Source organism: Fusarium fujikuroi, chromosome FFUJ_chr01, assembly GCF_900079805.1.
Source record: "Fusarium fujikuroi IMI 58289 draft genome, chromosome FFUJ_chr01".
NCBI lineage: Eukaryota > Fungi > Ascomycota > Sordariomycetes > Hypocreales > Nectriaceae > Fusarium > Fusarium fujikuroi.
Window position 1 is genome coordinate 5,520,180 of NC_036622.1, and position 15,081 is coordinate 5,535,260.

The 15,081-nt window shown below is 50.5% G+C and overlaps 4 protein-coding genes; 3 read left to right on the forward strand and 1 right to left on the reverse strand.

Annotated features, from left to right (window-relative positions):
- Positions 1-1,766: 1,766 nt before the first annotated feature.
- FFUJ_00390 (uncharacterized protein) lies at positions 1,767-2,943 on the forward strand (the record flags this gene model as incomplete). XM_023573347.1 has 2 exons in its annotated part: positions 1,767-2,124; positions 2,174-2,943. The coding sequence occupies 2 exons, from the start codon at positions 1,767-1,769 to the stop codon at positions 2,941-2,943; spliced, it is 1,128 nt and encodes a 375-aa protein (XP_023425084.1).
- Positions 2,944-5,993: 3,050 nt separating this feature from the next.
- Positions 5,994-11,200, forward strand: FFUJ_00389 (uncharacterized protein; the record flags this gene model as incomplete). XM_023573348.1 has 3 exons in its annotated part: positions 5,994-8,178; positions 8,234-9,653; positions 9,706-11,200. The coding sequence occupies 3 exons, from the start codon at positions 5,994-5,996 to the stop codon at positions 11,198-11,200; spliced, it is 5,100 nt and encodes a 1,699-aa protein (XP_023425085.1).
- An 817-nt stretch (positions 11,201-12,017) lies between these two features.
- On the forward strand, positions 12,018-14,158 carry FFUJ_00388 (probable protein FR, involved in hyphal branching; the record flags this gene model as incomplete). XM_023573349.1 has 2 exons in its annotated part: positions 12,018-12,332; positions 12,395-14,158. 2 exons carry the CDS (start codon positions 12,018-12,020, stop codon positions 14,156-14,158), a joined length of 2,079 nt encoding a protein of 692 aa, XP_023425086.1.
- Positions 14,159-14,454: 296 nt separating this feature from the next.
- Positions 14,455-14,697, reverse strand: FFUJ_00387 (uncharacterized protein; the record flags this gene model as incomplete). The annotated part of the gene is made up of 1 exon (XM_023573350.1): positions 14,455-14,697. One exon carries the CDS (start codon positions 14,695-14,697, stop codon positions 14,455-14,457), a length of 243 nt encoding a protein of 80 aa, XP_023425087.1.
- Between the last annotated feature and the right edge of the window lie 384 nt (positions 14,698-15,081).

Here is a 15,081-nt window from a genome sequence, read left to right on the forward strand (position 1 = left end):
GATGGGAAGCTAATAACTCTAGGATATCTTTGTGCCAAGGCCAAGAAGGGGAACTGAAATCGCACAGGGTATTTCTGAGGGAAAATACTCTCTCCTGGTTAGTGGTTCAACAATACTTGCAATGACATTCAAGCAACATATCCACAAATCGAGCTGGTATGAACCTGACTGTCAACTAGCGTCTATCAGGCCTCGAGAGTTTAATGCAACTCAACTGCATATGACGCAGTGTTTTCAGTCACGCGCATATTCAATGTGGAAAATGGTGTACAAATTTGCCCTTGAAAGTGAGCCGCCTATATGAGCTTTTAAAGGCTCATAAGTGCCATGCTGATATGCCATTGGCTTGTCGAATTACAATGTGCTGTCATACTTGGTGTGATCTCCTGGCGTGGATGAATTCGGGTTAACAGTTCAACTTCATGACCCCATTTATGCCTCCGCCTCAAATGGTCAACCACAAACCTTTGTACGACTTTGAGCCGTTCGGTCCTCGCACCATTTCTCATGTAGGCTGGGATCTAGACATTTCTCTAACCCTGGTCAAAGTGTGCCAACAGCCGCATTCGAATAAGACACATGGGGCTAAAACATCAAGGACAAAGGAACAACACAGTCAGATATAAACGGCAAAGGCGGTTTCACACAATTGTATTCATCCAGTCAGAGGCTCTGCTCTGGCCAACTTTACCAACTCTGACATTGCTGCGTCACTTCTCCCTTGCAGCGAGGCGTTCGAGGCGCCAACGATCATCCAGAGCTATAATTAAGCCTCAATAGTCACCCACCTTGAAACACGTTCACCATTCACAGACGATCTTGGCTGATGGAGCGGGATTTCCCTTTGACGTTTCCCAATTTCATTGGCTTTATGAATATTCCTCGTCCCACAAAGGGATTGACAACTGGTGTGCACCCGCTTCATTACGTACTATACACCATGATCTTGTCCCAAATGATCACCAGACACGCTAGGTGGTCCTGCAGGAGTGCAGGTACTGGCTATGCCACTCTGGAATGTGAACGCGCCTCACAACCTCGATTTCATCCCACCATCGCGACCCCACGGGTCCCTTGGTGTGTCTGCGAGCCCCTCATGCTCATGAGCCATCATCCGAGACCTGTGCGATCAACCGTGGACTGACCAGGGTTGGCATGCCGGGCCTTTTCGCGCATAGTCGACCTGATGTCCATATATAGAAGCACCAACTTACAACAAGTCCTTCTTTCCCATCAAAGACAAAGGAGTTCCCCTCACCAACACACCCTTCCAACCCAACTCTTTGTGCCTCTTCTTTTACTCTGTCCAAACCTCAATCACACAATCTACTACCAACTTAAATTACCATCATGGAGCCAGAGACAGTAGCCACTTCCTTTGAGAAAGATGCTTGCAAGACAAAGGACAATGCCCCCAAGGGCAAGACTCGAAGTAGTTCTCTTTTAACAATCAGCTCGGGCTTCACCTTTCTTGCTGCCCTTCCTGGAGGATCAAGCTCTTCGTCGTCTTTCAGATCATCATCTTTTCGATAAATACCCAACATCAACTCTTGTCTTGTTCGATCTGTCATTCGTTTGCACACTCTTTTGTTTAATTGTTCGACATCGCTTACACTCTGTTGGGTCAGCTGCTTCTTTCTACATTCCTTCTTGACGTTTTAATTCAACCCGTTTCTGTTCTGTGTTATACTACATACATGATGCGGGAGCTCAGGTCGTTTAGTCCTGTACGCCGCAGTCTTGACTTTGTGCCATTTTGTTCAGACATGGAATTACCGAGCAATTTTTACGAATACCACTTCAGTCGTCTTGGTGCTGAGATCTGTACTATTGTGTTATCAGCATTCTCCCCCAAAGAGGAACATCAGGCTCCTCGAACGTCCCCGTGGCTAGGAGACTATCCGGAAGAATTCATCAGATATGTTGAGCTTGTAGCTCATATGGACGCACGCGCAGGGAAATGGGATAGACTCCTTCGTGATAGGGGTGAGAGAACGAACCTCCTTCAAGCTATCATTTTCAAGGCTCTCGACAATCGAGTCTTTTCACGGCTGCTGTTTGGCGCCAGCTCCAAGCATGATGAGACATTGCATAATTCCGATGTTGCACTCATCACTGTAGAAGGTATGTGATACAACTCGAGATAGGAGCAGCGCCACTAACGTTCTTGGAGGTTTCCAACGTAGTGAACTCCGAGCCCATACCAACAGAGTTTGGCTTAAAAAGAGCAGAGGAGAGCCCGACTTATTATGGAGTGAGGTCGACAAGCTAACCACCGAGGTTTACCTTCTGCTGCTCCACATCTACGAGTTCACGGCCAGCTTTGATGGTTATGAACCCATTTCCAGGACGGAGTTGTATCAGCTACTGCACGATGTGATTTCATACGCAGGTTGGCTCAGCGTGGGACTTCGCATGTCATCAGCCATCGTCTCGATCAACTGGCTCATACCTGGTGAGCTGTACGCACTGAACCAAGTGAGCACCTGTCAACCGGCGTACCAGGCTTCAAAGGAGGCAGCTCAGCAGCATGATATGCGGTTACAGGAGCAGAGACCTGAAAGAAAGCAAATGAGCTCTATGGCCAGAGTCAAAATATCCGTCATTCCAGAGATCATTCAATACCGGCCATATCCCAAGGACGCGAATGTCGAGGGTATTGATTCCTACATGATAATGGAGCCGCATGCGGTGCATTACGAAGGGTTTCTAGAAGAGCACGATGAGAACAGGGCCTTCATCAGCTTGCCAGACTACATCAAGAAGCTACGGGATAGAAATTGCGCACCACGTAACGCTGCCCTGGTCATAATGGTCACTGTGTTGACCTGTTTGTGGGTTCTTTATACCACCTCGGGACAACAAACCTGGCAGAAAGCCAGGGGATGGGTGATTCCGGAACCTGAGCCTGAACTTAAGAAACCATGGTATAGACCATGCTAGTGTATCTACCTGGTATTTGTGGCCGTAACTAGGTAGGTGGGGGTCGTCGTCTTTGTTGCTGCACTTGGACTTTGGAGTTTATAAAGGTTACATCGGAATATCACAATGCAAGACTGTTAAATTCTCTATTGGCTCTTCTCAGAGAAGGGCCCCTCCTCACAACTGAACTGGAAAAGTTTTCATGACAATCATGGCAATCCCATGGACATTATAGTGTTTGACGTTTTACTGCAGGGTAGTTCTGTGCGAAAACCAACAGCTTCTAGTGCTCATTTCGCTCCGGCACCACAACAGCGGATCACATCTGCAGCAGCTGATCGGCTTCCGTAGCTCAGTTGGTTAGAGCGTCGTACTAATACTTCATTCCGAGTATCCGGTAATGCGAAGGTCTCAGGTTCAAGCCCTGGCGGGAGCATTGTCTCTCAGTGCCCATCAGCTGATTTTTTGTGTATTTTTGCCGATTTTCCTGTACTGTTGGAATATGTGTTCGTCCAGATATTACCAAGTCTTTCATGGTGTTGAGTGGGATCTGGTGTGGGCGGAAATCGCCGTCAGGGTAGGAGCGACCTACCGGGTGGATCTGATCTTGATGATCAGATAAGATTAGGAGAAACAGGATCAAATCATTACGCCATTCAGATGCAATACCTTGCCTGTGACCCCCAAATTGTGTGATGAACCCCTCACTGTTGGTGATGGAGTCTGCATTGGTTCCTCTCATACATCCATATCGTACGATCCAAACTAGATCTGCAGAACTACAACCACTGTGAGAGCAGTCCTAAGTTTAGCCTGCCTTAGGATAAGTTACTCTAAAGACCCTAAAGCTTAGGATTGACTCGCCCTAAGCATATCCTAAGACACCCCAGATGCTGTTCCGGCTTTCTACGTAGGTAGTGACATATCGCTACAATCCGAGTCCATTATGCTGCAGTTGTGGCTTCGATGATATTTCTTTTCGAAATGGTACTCCGGAGATTATGGTCCCTGATCATCAAGTTGTAATGCATTAGTGTTTCGGGCCTCATTCTGCACACTTTGTTCCCGAGCCTAAGGTATGGGACGTTACTTGGATCTCTGACTGGGCGTCGAATTGGCACCCGGCTAAAGCATGCATATGATCGAGGATCTATTTCGATAGAACACGTCCAGTGAAAGACCGCGTTTGACCTCGTTCCTTCAAATACACGATACGTCGCACCTAGACAGGCTGGGAGAGCTTTTTTGTACTAGAACTGCCGCGCGCCATCTCAGTCTTTCCAATGGAAGAACTTTGCCTTAGGCTCTTCAAGTCTCGTCCACGTTTTTGATACAGACGATTCTCTGCCGTCTAAACGATGATTTCTAATGACTGGGAATAATATTGATTTTACGACGAACTCAATTGATGTATAGTAAGTGGGAAGCAATTGATCAGCTCTCATCACATCCATCAGCCACCAACTAAAATTGTCACCCATGCTATTCAGGTTACCCTTCAGCTTTGGAAAGGTATAGCACAGTATGCTCATTTTCCTAGGTACTGATGTGGACTCGATCGCAAGTTGATGCGATTACGGAAGTGAGTGTATCAGGCAGAGCAAAGCTTCCAACCACCAACTGGGCTAGAATACGAGAAGTCCACGAGGGACCCTGCAGGGACAATAGAGAATCCATCAATCACTCGTAACGGGTAACGACATGCAGTAACTGCCGTGAGACTTTGATCGAGGGAGGCTGGGCAACGTGTATCCGTAAGCCCAAGGCTTTGTGTAGCCTCCTAGCGGCCGATATTGAGTTTACGACATCAATTGCCAAGCAACTAGATCGGTCATTGTCTGACAATTGTAGATTGGATCCAGATCGAAGGTTTCCAGCGTGTTTCCTCAGTTATGACTACCTGCTCCGTATCCGTACTCCGTACTATATTGATTCTGAGAACTTCTCTTACCATTTTCTCCCAGTTTAGTTGAGGATGAGACAAACTTTATTCGGCCCATCCCGCCCTTAGGTTCCGCGCGCCAACGGCCTGAAGTACATATCAATATTCGGGAGCAGCCGTTTTAGCTGTATGACTTCATCAACTTGACAAGTGAAGTCAATTGAAGAAAGAGTGTTTTATTTTGGCTTTATTAGCCGCCACCAAACGTGCAACCGTCAACGATATCAATTGCCCTCGGAAGCCCAATTATCCCGTTCTCACATTCTTAATGGCTATCTTGTCCGGGCCCGTCCCGTGTCTCCGATGCCAGCCACCCGCTTTTTTTTTGGGTCTTCGGAAGAGCTCCAAGGGTGAGACACGGTGACACCCCGCCCCCAGCCATCCCCAGCCTCGACCTGACGAGGAAGACGAGATATAACAAGTTTTGGATCCTTGCTAGTAGCTTCAGCTACCCATTTATGGATTCTCTGATGTGACTATGCTCGGCGCAAAGTGTGTTCTGGGGAGACATCAACGCCCAAACTTACCTCAACAAGACCAACGATCGCATTCGAGGCTGGGAAACATGATGAGCATGGGGAAGCCTCCAGGGTATAGACAGCTCTTGGATGGATTTAGATAGCTCCAGGGTCGTGTAATCCCTGCACCGCCGCGGCATCTTGGGCTCCAAGGTAGAGAGCAGAACAGGGCAGTTCCCGGCTCTGCTATCGTCCGTATCGACCCAGGAAAGCCTTGAATTCTCATCTCTCTTTCCTCCTCAGCCATCTTAACTTTTCCTCTTGGTCCCTGCAGGCTGCAGGAAAATTCTTTTTTTGCTTTCCCTCAGCTAAACAACACCAATTCTGCAAAGCATTGTCTAGTCCGGCAGCTCGCATGAGCCCTAGACTAGACTCAGCGCCCCGCTACAGCTCCATTTACGCGGCCCTTCCACTGAATTGCTAGCGCCTGAACAGCCCAAAAATCAAAGCTTCGCTACGTTCGCTTCAGCCTCTCATCTTTTACCCGCCTCCCGCTCCAACGTACAGTAACGCGCGATTCAACGCCTGACATCCATCTTTCCCGTCTCTTTTTTTCGCCTCTAACGCGCTTGTCCAATCACACCGCCCCGAGGATCAACTGTCAGCCTCAGATGTCGACGCCATACTGGGGCCAGTTACCTGGGCCCAAGGTCGCCCAGACTGGCCATGCGGGCCATACCCGCCGCAGGTCTGAGTCGGACGACTATGCCTATAATGCTGACCGTAGATCTTCGCTCGACGCTGCCCCAGTTCGCAGATCGAATCGTGGTTCTTTACAAACTCAGGTCACCGAGGCTCCTACTGAATCTACCTTTAGTCCCTATGATTCTCCAACCACTTCTAATTTCGCTCCCCAAGGTCTAGCTCCAAGACCATCTTCTTACAGACGAGACGTACCTGCTGCTGAGGCTTCTAGACCACCCCAACAGAGCCGACAGCAAGAAGAGTACGACAACGACGAGCCATTGTCGCCTCCTCCGCCTGCTCCAGAAGTTCCTCGCGGTCCTCCTGTGAGCTATCGCCATCCATACGGTAACGGCGGTCTTCCTTACACCTACACCGCCTCAGACACAGCCGCACCTCGCGATCCTAACCAACAAGACGGCGATATGGAAGACGATCAATACCAAAGGTCATCTGATAGGACCGTTGGTCAGAGACCTGACCAAGGCCAAGAAGATTTCTCAAGACGAGGCTCAGGCGCCAGCGCATTCGATCCATTGTCAAGAAGACAAACAACAGGCGGGTCTTCAGACCGTCGCAAAGCGTTCGCAAACGACCGATCACCCCTCCAAAGGCTTGAGCTGACGCTCGACAGCATGACCAAGGAGGAAAAACGCGCCCGAGTTGAAGCCGCTGAACGACGCGCAAGAGAACGACAGGCATTGAAAGCTGGAAAGCAGCCTGCAGGCCAGCAAGTGCGGTCTCATGAACGGAAACCCTCCATCACCCATGGTGAGAGACGTCCGTCGGGCAATACAGCTTTCTTTTCAGGTGCGCAACCTTCAGCGCAAAGAGATGTGTCCCGAGACGTTTCTCGGGATGTGTCACGAGAATACCCCAGAGATACCCAGAGAGACGCATCTCGCGATGTCCCACAAGACACCTACCGAGATATCCCACAGAATGCGCAAAACGATGCGCCAACAGATGTCTATCAAGAATTGCCCCCACAAGTTACGGTGAAGAGAGGAGGCTCACATCGTCGCCGCGTGTCAGTAGCGCATCCCCAAGAAGCAGAGAAGTATTACGCCTCAGGCGCAATGATGGAACCAGACGATATGGAGCCTATGCCTCGACGCATGGACCCTCAATCTGCCATTCCCAGACATGTTGAGCCGACTTCTGGCATCCCTCAGCGTAACTTGAGCTTTCGTGAGAGAGCAGCTCGAGATAACGTACAGCTTCCTGAACAGACCATGGCGAGGGAACCTACTCAGCCAGCACCTCAGACTGGGGGATTCTCCTTGACGAGAAGTGGCAGCAACAAGCTCAAGAAGCCTCCGCCAGTCGACTATCAGTATGCTCCTCGCCGTGTGGTATCAGAGAGGCGTCCTGCACCTATGGTTTCGGCGATGAAACCCCAGCAACAACAGTTTGATGACGATGACTACTACTATGATGATCAAGATGACCTACTCCCTCCTCGACAGAATACCCAACAAAATACTCAACAAAACACTCGGCAGATTACCCAAGAACTCAATGACCGTTTTACCCGCGAAAAAGAGCTACCTCCTGACCCTCCACTAACAGACGATGCACGAAGACCATCAGTCGACTTTGTTCCTGGGCGTCAACAAATACCTATGCCTGGTGATAACCAGGGTATCAGGAGGCGTGTTACTGAGCCTGTCCCTCGGGTTCAGTATGCTGACGAGGATGAATTCATTCCTCCTCCTCCTACTCGTGGTAAATCAATTGGCACTAGACTCCTTGGTAGGAAGGAAGCCGATGATGGATCCCGTGCTCAGAACCAGGCTGCTGTTCGTAGGAAGGCTGAAAGAGCAGATAGCTTTTCTTCTGCTAGTTCTGACTCTCATCACATCTCGAACATGGTCTTCAAGCGTCCGGAGGATATGGTCCCCGGTGATGGCCTGTATCAGCCACCCCAATGGCTTGATGAGTGGAAGAAGGGAACCGTTGGTAGCTTGTCCGGAAACTTCTTGGATCTTCAGGATGGCCACTTTCCAGAGCCAGACACACACCAGGCTTGGTGGGAGCAAGATAAGAGCAAGGGCTACGCGGCACGACCACGAAAGGCTGAGGCCTTTGATGGCGAATACAACGAGCAGTGTAAGTTTGGTGTTATTTTATCGTCGATCCGAAATCAACTGACACAACCCTTTAGCCCCTACTCGCTTTAAGCCTGCACTCTTCATGAAGTGTGGCCCGCTGTTGAGATACTGCGGGATCAAGCGCGAGAAGGTCCCCAGCAGAACAGATAGAACTGGTGCTCTGGTGGAACGAGAGATGTGGCGTGGCAGCATCATGATTGTCACTCAAGATTCTGACTCTTCATATGATATTGCACCCACACTTCGCCTTTTCGTCCAAGGCCTTGAGCTGCTACCTCCCCCTCCTCATCGCGTCAAGGGTGACTTGTCGCCCGAGTACGTTGATCCTATCGCGGGGCACCCCAAGGTGGGCCGTAGAGGAGAAACCCTTTACGTGCGCCCTGTGGATCATATAGATGAGGCCAAGGATCTCTCGCGTGACGAGACTGATGCCGGACTGTTCGAGCAGACTCGCAGCGCTCCTCATCAATCGGGCCCTGATGGCCCAACTGATCTGCCTGGATCTTTTGCCAGCCGTCGAAAGCGTGTCGGTATTGATGGTGAGAAGGTCCAGAAGTACAAAGATGTGAGAGGCTCCAGGCTTCACACTGAGCGTGGATGCACTTTCTGGCGCTTCAACATCGAAGTGGAGCTCCGTGAGAAGCAGCAGCGCATTGCGTATCGCATCAACCGCGGACCGGCCACAGGTTTCTGGGTCCCTGCTCAAGGCGACACTATGAACATGATGTTCCACAGCTGCAACGGTTTCAGCATGAGCGTCAAGCCTGATGAGCTTAGTGGCCCTGATCCCATGTGGCGCGATGTGTTGAACAACCACCAAACACGACCTTTCCATCTCATGATTGGTGGCGGTGACCAGATCTACAACGATTGTGTGTCGGAAGAATGCAGCCTTTTCAAGGAGTGGCTTCGGATGCGCAACCCTGTCCATAAGCACACTGCTGCTCTGACTCCTGAGATGCAAGATGAGCTGGAGACCTTTTACCTAGAGAGGTACTGCATGTGGTTCTCACAAGGTCTGTTTGGCCTTGCTAACTCCCAGATTCCCATGGTCAATATGTGGGATGATCACGACATCTTTGACGGATATGGATCGTATCCTCATCACGACATGAAGTCGCCTGTTTTCAGTGGCCTGGGTGCAATTGCGTACAAGTACTATATGCTGTTCCAGCACCAGTCCATTGCCACTGAGACAGAGACTACCGAGTCAAGCTGGATTCTTGGCTCAGAGCCTGGTCCATACATTGGCGAAGTTGGCCGCAGTCTGTTCATGTCTGTTGGTTCCAGAGTTGGACTTCTTGCAGTCGACTGCCGTACTGAGAGGACAGAGCATGATGTTGTTTCTGACAAGACATGGGAGAAGATTATGAACCGACTGTACGCCGAGGTCCGCCGGGGACAGGTCGAACATCTTCTGGTGCTCCTAGGTATTCCTATTGCGTACCCCAGATTGGTCTGGTTGGAGAATATGTGAGTGACTTGCCGAGTGATTTCCAAAAACTCAATACTGACGTGATAATAGCTTGACATCCAGACTGATGGATCCTGTCAAGGCACTCGGCAGGACCGGTGTCTTTGGCAAGGCTCTCAACAATATTGATGGCGGTGTTGAGGTCTTGGATGATCTGAACGACCACTGGACTGCCAAGAATCACAAACAGGAGCGAGCCGTCGTGGTTGAAGACTTGCAGGATCTGGCTATTGACAAGTCTTTGCGAGTCACTATCCTCAGCGGTGATGTCCATCTTGCGGCTGTTGGACAGTTCTACTCCAACCCTAAGTTGGGACTTGCCAAACACAAGGACCCGCGATACATGCCCAACATCATCTCATCAGCCATTGCCAACACACCACCTCCTGATCTGATGGCTGATGTGCTGAACAAGAGAAACAAGGTGCACCACTTCGACAAGCAGACTGACGAGGACATGATCCCCCTCTTCCAGCAAGGAGTTGATGGCAAGCCGCGAAACAACAAGCATCTTCTTCCGCACCGAAATTGGTGTGCGATTCGCGAGTGGCAGCCTGGAACCACGCCTCCACCAACACCTCCTGGATCTTCTGATGGAAGAAGCCCAAGCCCTCCCCCTAAGCCTCAAGGCGGTGGCCTTCTCCGAAGATTGTCCCTCTCTAGAAGCAAGTCGACATCTTCGGACAATCGCCCTGACCTAAGCAGAGACACCGTTCGTGGCCCTCGACCTCCTGTCACCAGAGGCGGAGGTGGCGGTCTATTCCGCAGCCTGTCGCGACGAAATTCGGCAGATGGAGGTCGACCTCCCCCAGCCAAGCTTCAGCGATCCATGTCTGTTGACCAGGCCCCCGATGCCAAGAAGGCTGGATTCTTCAGCTTCATTCGACGACCTAGTCAGCGTCGTGCTGCTGATGACGGTGGCATCAACGGTACCTGGGGAGACGAAGACGAATATGATGATGAGGAGTACTGGGATGAGCCCCAGTCTCCTCGACGAGGAGGCGCTCGTCCTTCGGGTATTCGAGGTGGAGCTGCCTACGACGAATATACTGAGGGCGACGACTCCTACTTTATGTCCCAGCCTCGTAGATCTCAAACCGTGGGATCGCGAGCCATGTCACACTCGCGCGAGGCTGTGGGCTACATTCCTCCTGCGCCTCGTCCTGGAAACTTTTACAGGACACCTACAGGTCTTTCAACCAAGCAGAAGAAGCAGGCAGACAAGTATGCCGTTGATCTAGAGGGTGGACTCGACATCACCCTGAACGTCGAGATCAACCCCAAGGACCCCACGGGCATCACCAAGCCTTACAGGCTGCTCGTACCGAAGCTGTTCTATGACTACGACGCTGATAATGAGGCACAGAACGTGCCAGAACCGGAGTCGGCCGCAGCTCATGCTGCAGGTGCTGAGCCTGCGGAGCCGAGTGGTTTTAAGAGACTGCTCAGCTTCCGCAGCAAGAAACCCAAGAACCGAGCTCCTCCGGAGGATGACGATTATAGTGAAGACGACGATGACGACATTGATGTTTACCGCGTGAGATAGGTCTGATATGGACTATCTGTGTGTTTAATATTTCAGCATATGGTTCTGTATCTTGACATAGCCTCTTTATATGCTCTCGGCATTCGGACGGAGTTTTTTTTGGGATATGTGTTACTATGGGAAAATTAGCAGTGTAGATACAGCCATCTAAAAGGCGTGTATGTTTTGATTCATGCTATAAATGAAAAACGAGCGTTGATCTATTTCTAATCCTCTCTTCCTTTTGTTACCTGATGTTTTTATTGAATCCATCGTCCGATAGTCCGGGCTGACTTGAGTCTTGCCCCTGAGACAGTTCGAGGGACACTTGCAGTTCATCAGCCGCTAAAACCCCTGAATAGCGGGGATCCGAGCGCTAAGCAAGCCCCAACCAGGCCCCGGAATTTCCTCATGCAGACCGGAAGAAAGAAAGTTGGCGAATCATGTCGAGGCACGCATGAGGAAGGTCGAGCTACGTGCTAACGTATTTGTCCTTATGAGGAGACCAACTTCAACACGCAATCTTTCTTTCTAGACTCTTGAACTATTCACTCCTTTCACAATTTATACGACATTGGACACGAAAAGACGGCGAATTGCTGCGATACGGCCCCGAAATTAGAAAGAGCACGAAAACGAGACGTTAAATTGTCTGACTGAAACATTGACATTCGTATCAAGGGGCCTCCTTGTTCCCTGAAGTGTCGATCAACAAAGGCTACTCCGTACTTCGACGACGAATACCACATTGTGAACGAACCACGATACGACGACACTTTTTGCGTGGAGAGCCTAACTGCGAGGCTTTGGATCGTGGGAGCAAGGGCATGGCGCCATCATGTCGCGCCAATACCAGTATCACACCAACTCCAAGGTTCCGAGGAACATCCAGTCAATAGGCCATGTTCTATCGGTCAACGCACAGCAGACGGCGCATCAGCTGAGGCTGTGGGCTCTTGGGCCGGGAAAGCGTCTAGCTGCGTCGATGGGTGAACGAATTGCGCGGAGATTACGGCGGAATCTTACTTCAAGACGGTTGTTGAGCTTTCCACATCTGGTGGTATTGTTTTGGATGGTAGTGTTGTTGTATGGCGAGCGATGGGTGTTTAACAGCAAGGTTGCGAACTGCGATTGGGATCATTGGGAGAAATGGGTATGTTTGGCTTCTCTCAGTGCAGCATGCGACTTGGAAGAGACATGACTGACGATGTGTAGCCGAAAGATGCGAAACCTCACCACCTCGTCTTCGTCGCCGACCCCCAAATAATCGATCCTCATTCCTACCCAGGTCGTCCCTGGCCTATCAACCCTCTCACAGTCCTCATTACCGACAACTACCTACGACGAGGCTACCGAGCCATGCAGCGACGATTACATCCCGACAGTCTGTTCTTTCTCGGCGATCTTTTCGACGGTGGCCGGGAGTGGAAGACCCGCGAGGGCAGGTTCGTCGATCCGAAATGGGGACGTGGCCGGTCAAAGGAGGAGAAGAAGTTGGTTCAGACGTGGCACGACAAGTATGGCGAGGATTTCTGGCTACACGAGTATGAGAGATTTGGGGATATCTTCTTCGAGCACTTCAATGACGGTGGAGAAGCACCCGGGGCTTGGCAGCGCGGGCGGAAGCTGGTGACGAGTTTACCGGGAAACCATGACTTGGGTTTTGGTGCGCAAGTCCAGGTTTCAGTGCGGGATCGATTCAGTGCATTCTTTGGGGATGTGAATCGTGTTGATGTCGTTGGAAACCATACGATTGTGTCTGTTGACTCGGTCTCTCTGAGCGCGGATACTTCAGAGTGGAAGAACCAGCATGATTTGCAGCCTATCTATGGACCTGTGAATGAGTTTTTGGATGGTGTAAAGACACTGAAGAGAAAAGCAGCTGAGGAGGAGTTGCGCCATTATTACGATCTCCAAGGAGGCCTTCGATATCCTCACCACGTCGAGGAGCTGGAAAGGTCGAAACCAACATGGGGCAACAACCCTGAAGCAGAAAAGGCTGACGGACCCGACTTTCCTACGATTCTCCTGACTCACGTTCCGCTCTATCGAGCCCCTGGAACACCTTGCGGACCTCAGCGAGAACATTGGCCACCTGCCAAACCTCCCAAGGGGCAGAAAGAGCCAGTATTCCCTGATCATCGAAACGCTCTCAGCGTCGTTGGTGGATATCAATACCAGAACGTGCTCAACGAAGAGGACTCAGTCAAGCTGGTTAAAAAGGTGGGCAACATCAAGCATGTATTCTCAGGCGATGATCACGACTACTGCGAGGTTGTGCATTCTGATGCGAAGGAGAATGTTCGGGAAATTACCGTCAAGAGTATGAGCATGGCCATGGGTGTTCCTACCCCGGGTTTCCTCATGGCGAGCATGTACAACCCTGTTGATGCTCAAGGCAAGCCACTGCCTGGAGCACCAGAGCAGACGATCCAGACTCATCTGTGTCTTTTGCCGAACCAGATCCATACATATATGGAGTATATCGTCTTCATCGTCGCAACGCTTGTGCTTCTCGTCGTTCGCGCTGCACTTGTACCTGCGCTGTCACTCGCCCCTTTCGCTCTCGAGCCCGAGAAGTCATCGCCTTCAGCTGTCCTGCCTATGTATAAGGACAAGATGGACCCCCCCGAGGCATCGTCATACCGCAACACCACATCTTCAGGTACTTCAGCGCATCACCTACCCTCACGCCTATCAGCCGCAGCACCCCGTAATGGACGAAGCGCGTCCCCTGTTCAGACCTCGGGTCGATGGCAGGCTCGACGTGGAGGCCGTAGCGATAAGCGCTGGGGCTGGGGGTCTGCAGGCGGACCACGAATCCATCTCGACGATAATCTCTTTAGTACAAGCGTTCAGGATCAGCGTATCGGTGGTAAGAAGGCTCTTGGCGTTATCGTTCGAGAACTATGGACGACGACATGGCGTGTTGCTTGGATGACAGTCTCGTTTTTCGCATATCTTGCATGGAGAGGATAAACAAACGCGCATTGGGAGGAGTATCGGTTTTGGCCAGAACAGCTTCAAGCGCTCTGTATATAATAATTCACATTGGGTTAGGAGAACATATTGATGTTCTTTGATAACAGGCTTTGCTTAATAGCCGATATAGCGCTCTCGCAGAGCTGTTTTGTATGTATAAACAAGACGATAAAAGTAATAGGAATGAACAGATATATCTCATCATACAAAATGGTCAACTAAGAACCATGAGCCGCTTTATCAAACCCAGACCCAACCCCATCATAGGCATAACTCGTAACCACTCCCTCCTCTCATCTCCTCCTCGAAACACCGATTCTCTCCTCCCGGACCCTCCTGACATCATCATCCCTCTCCCTCTCCTGCAGCGCCTGATGGACGCCCTCCATATCAGCCTGACTCTGCTGAGCAGCCGCCACAGCAGCGGCTCTTCGTGCTTGCTGTGCTGCGACGAGGGCTTCACGCGCACGACGGTCTTCGTAAGAAGCGACGTCCTCTGAAGTGATGTGTAGAGTTGTTGCAGGTCGTCTGAGCATTGTGATTTCTTTGTGGTTGGCGGTGGAAGAGTTGTTTCTGGCTTTGAGAAGCTACTGATGAACACAAAGGGCTTTGGTTGTTATGATGACTTTGTGAAGGTGACGTGGAAATAAAGGGAGACGTCTTTGTATATATTCTTGTTTGGGAGACGGAAGGATAAAAATGTGGAAGAAATAGAAAAAGAATAGAGCACGTTTTTTGTTGCCTTTGTTTTGGCACTTGAGTTGATGAGATGCTTTTGTAAGGATCGCATGAGACCAGAGAAAGGTAAACACTGTGGGTTGGCTGTGAGTCTGGAGAATTGATTGGCTACCACAGCCACAGGCACTCACTCGTCGCTGTAATCTTACCCACTGTAAACACTAACTTGACGATACAATCTT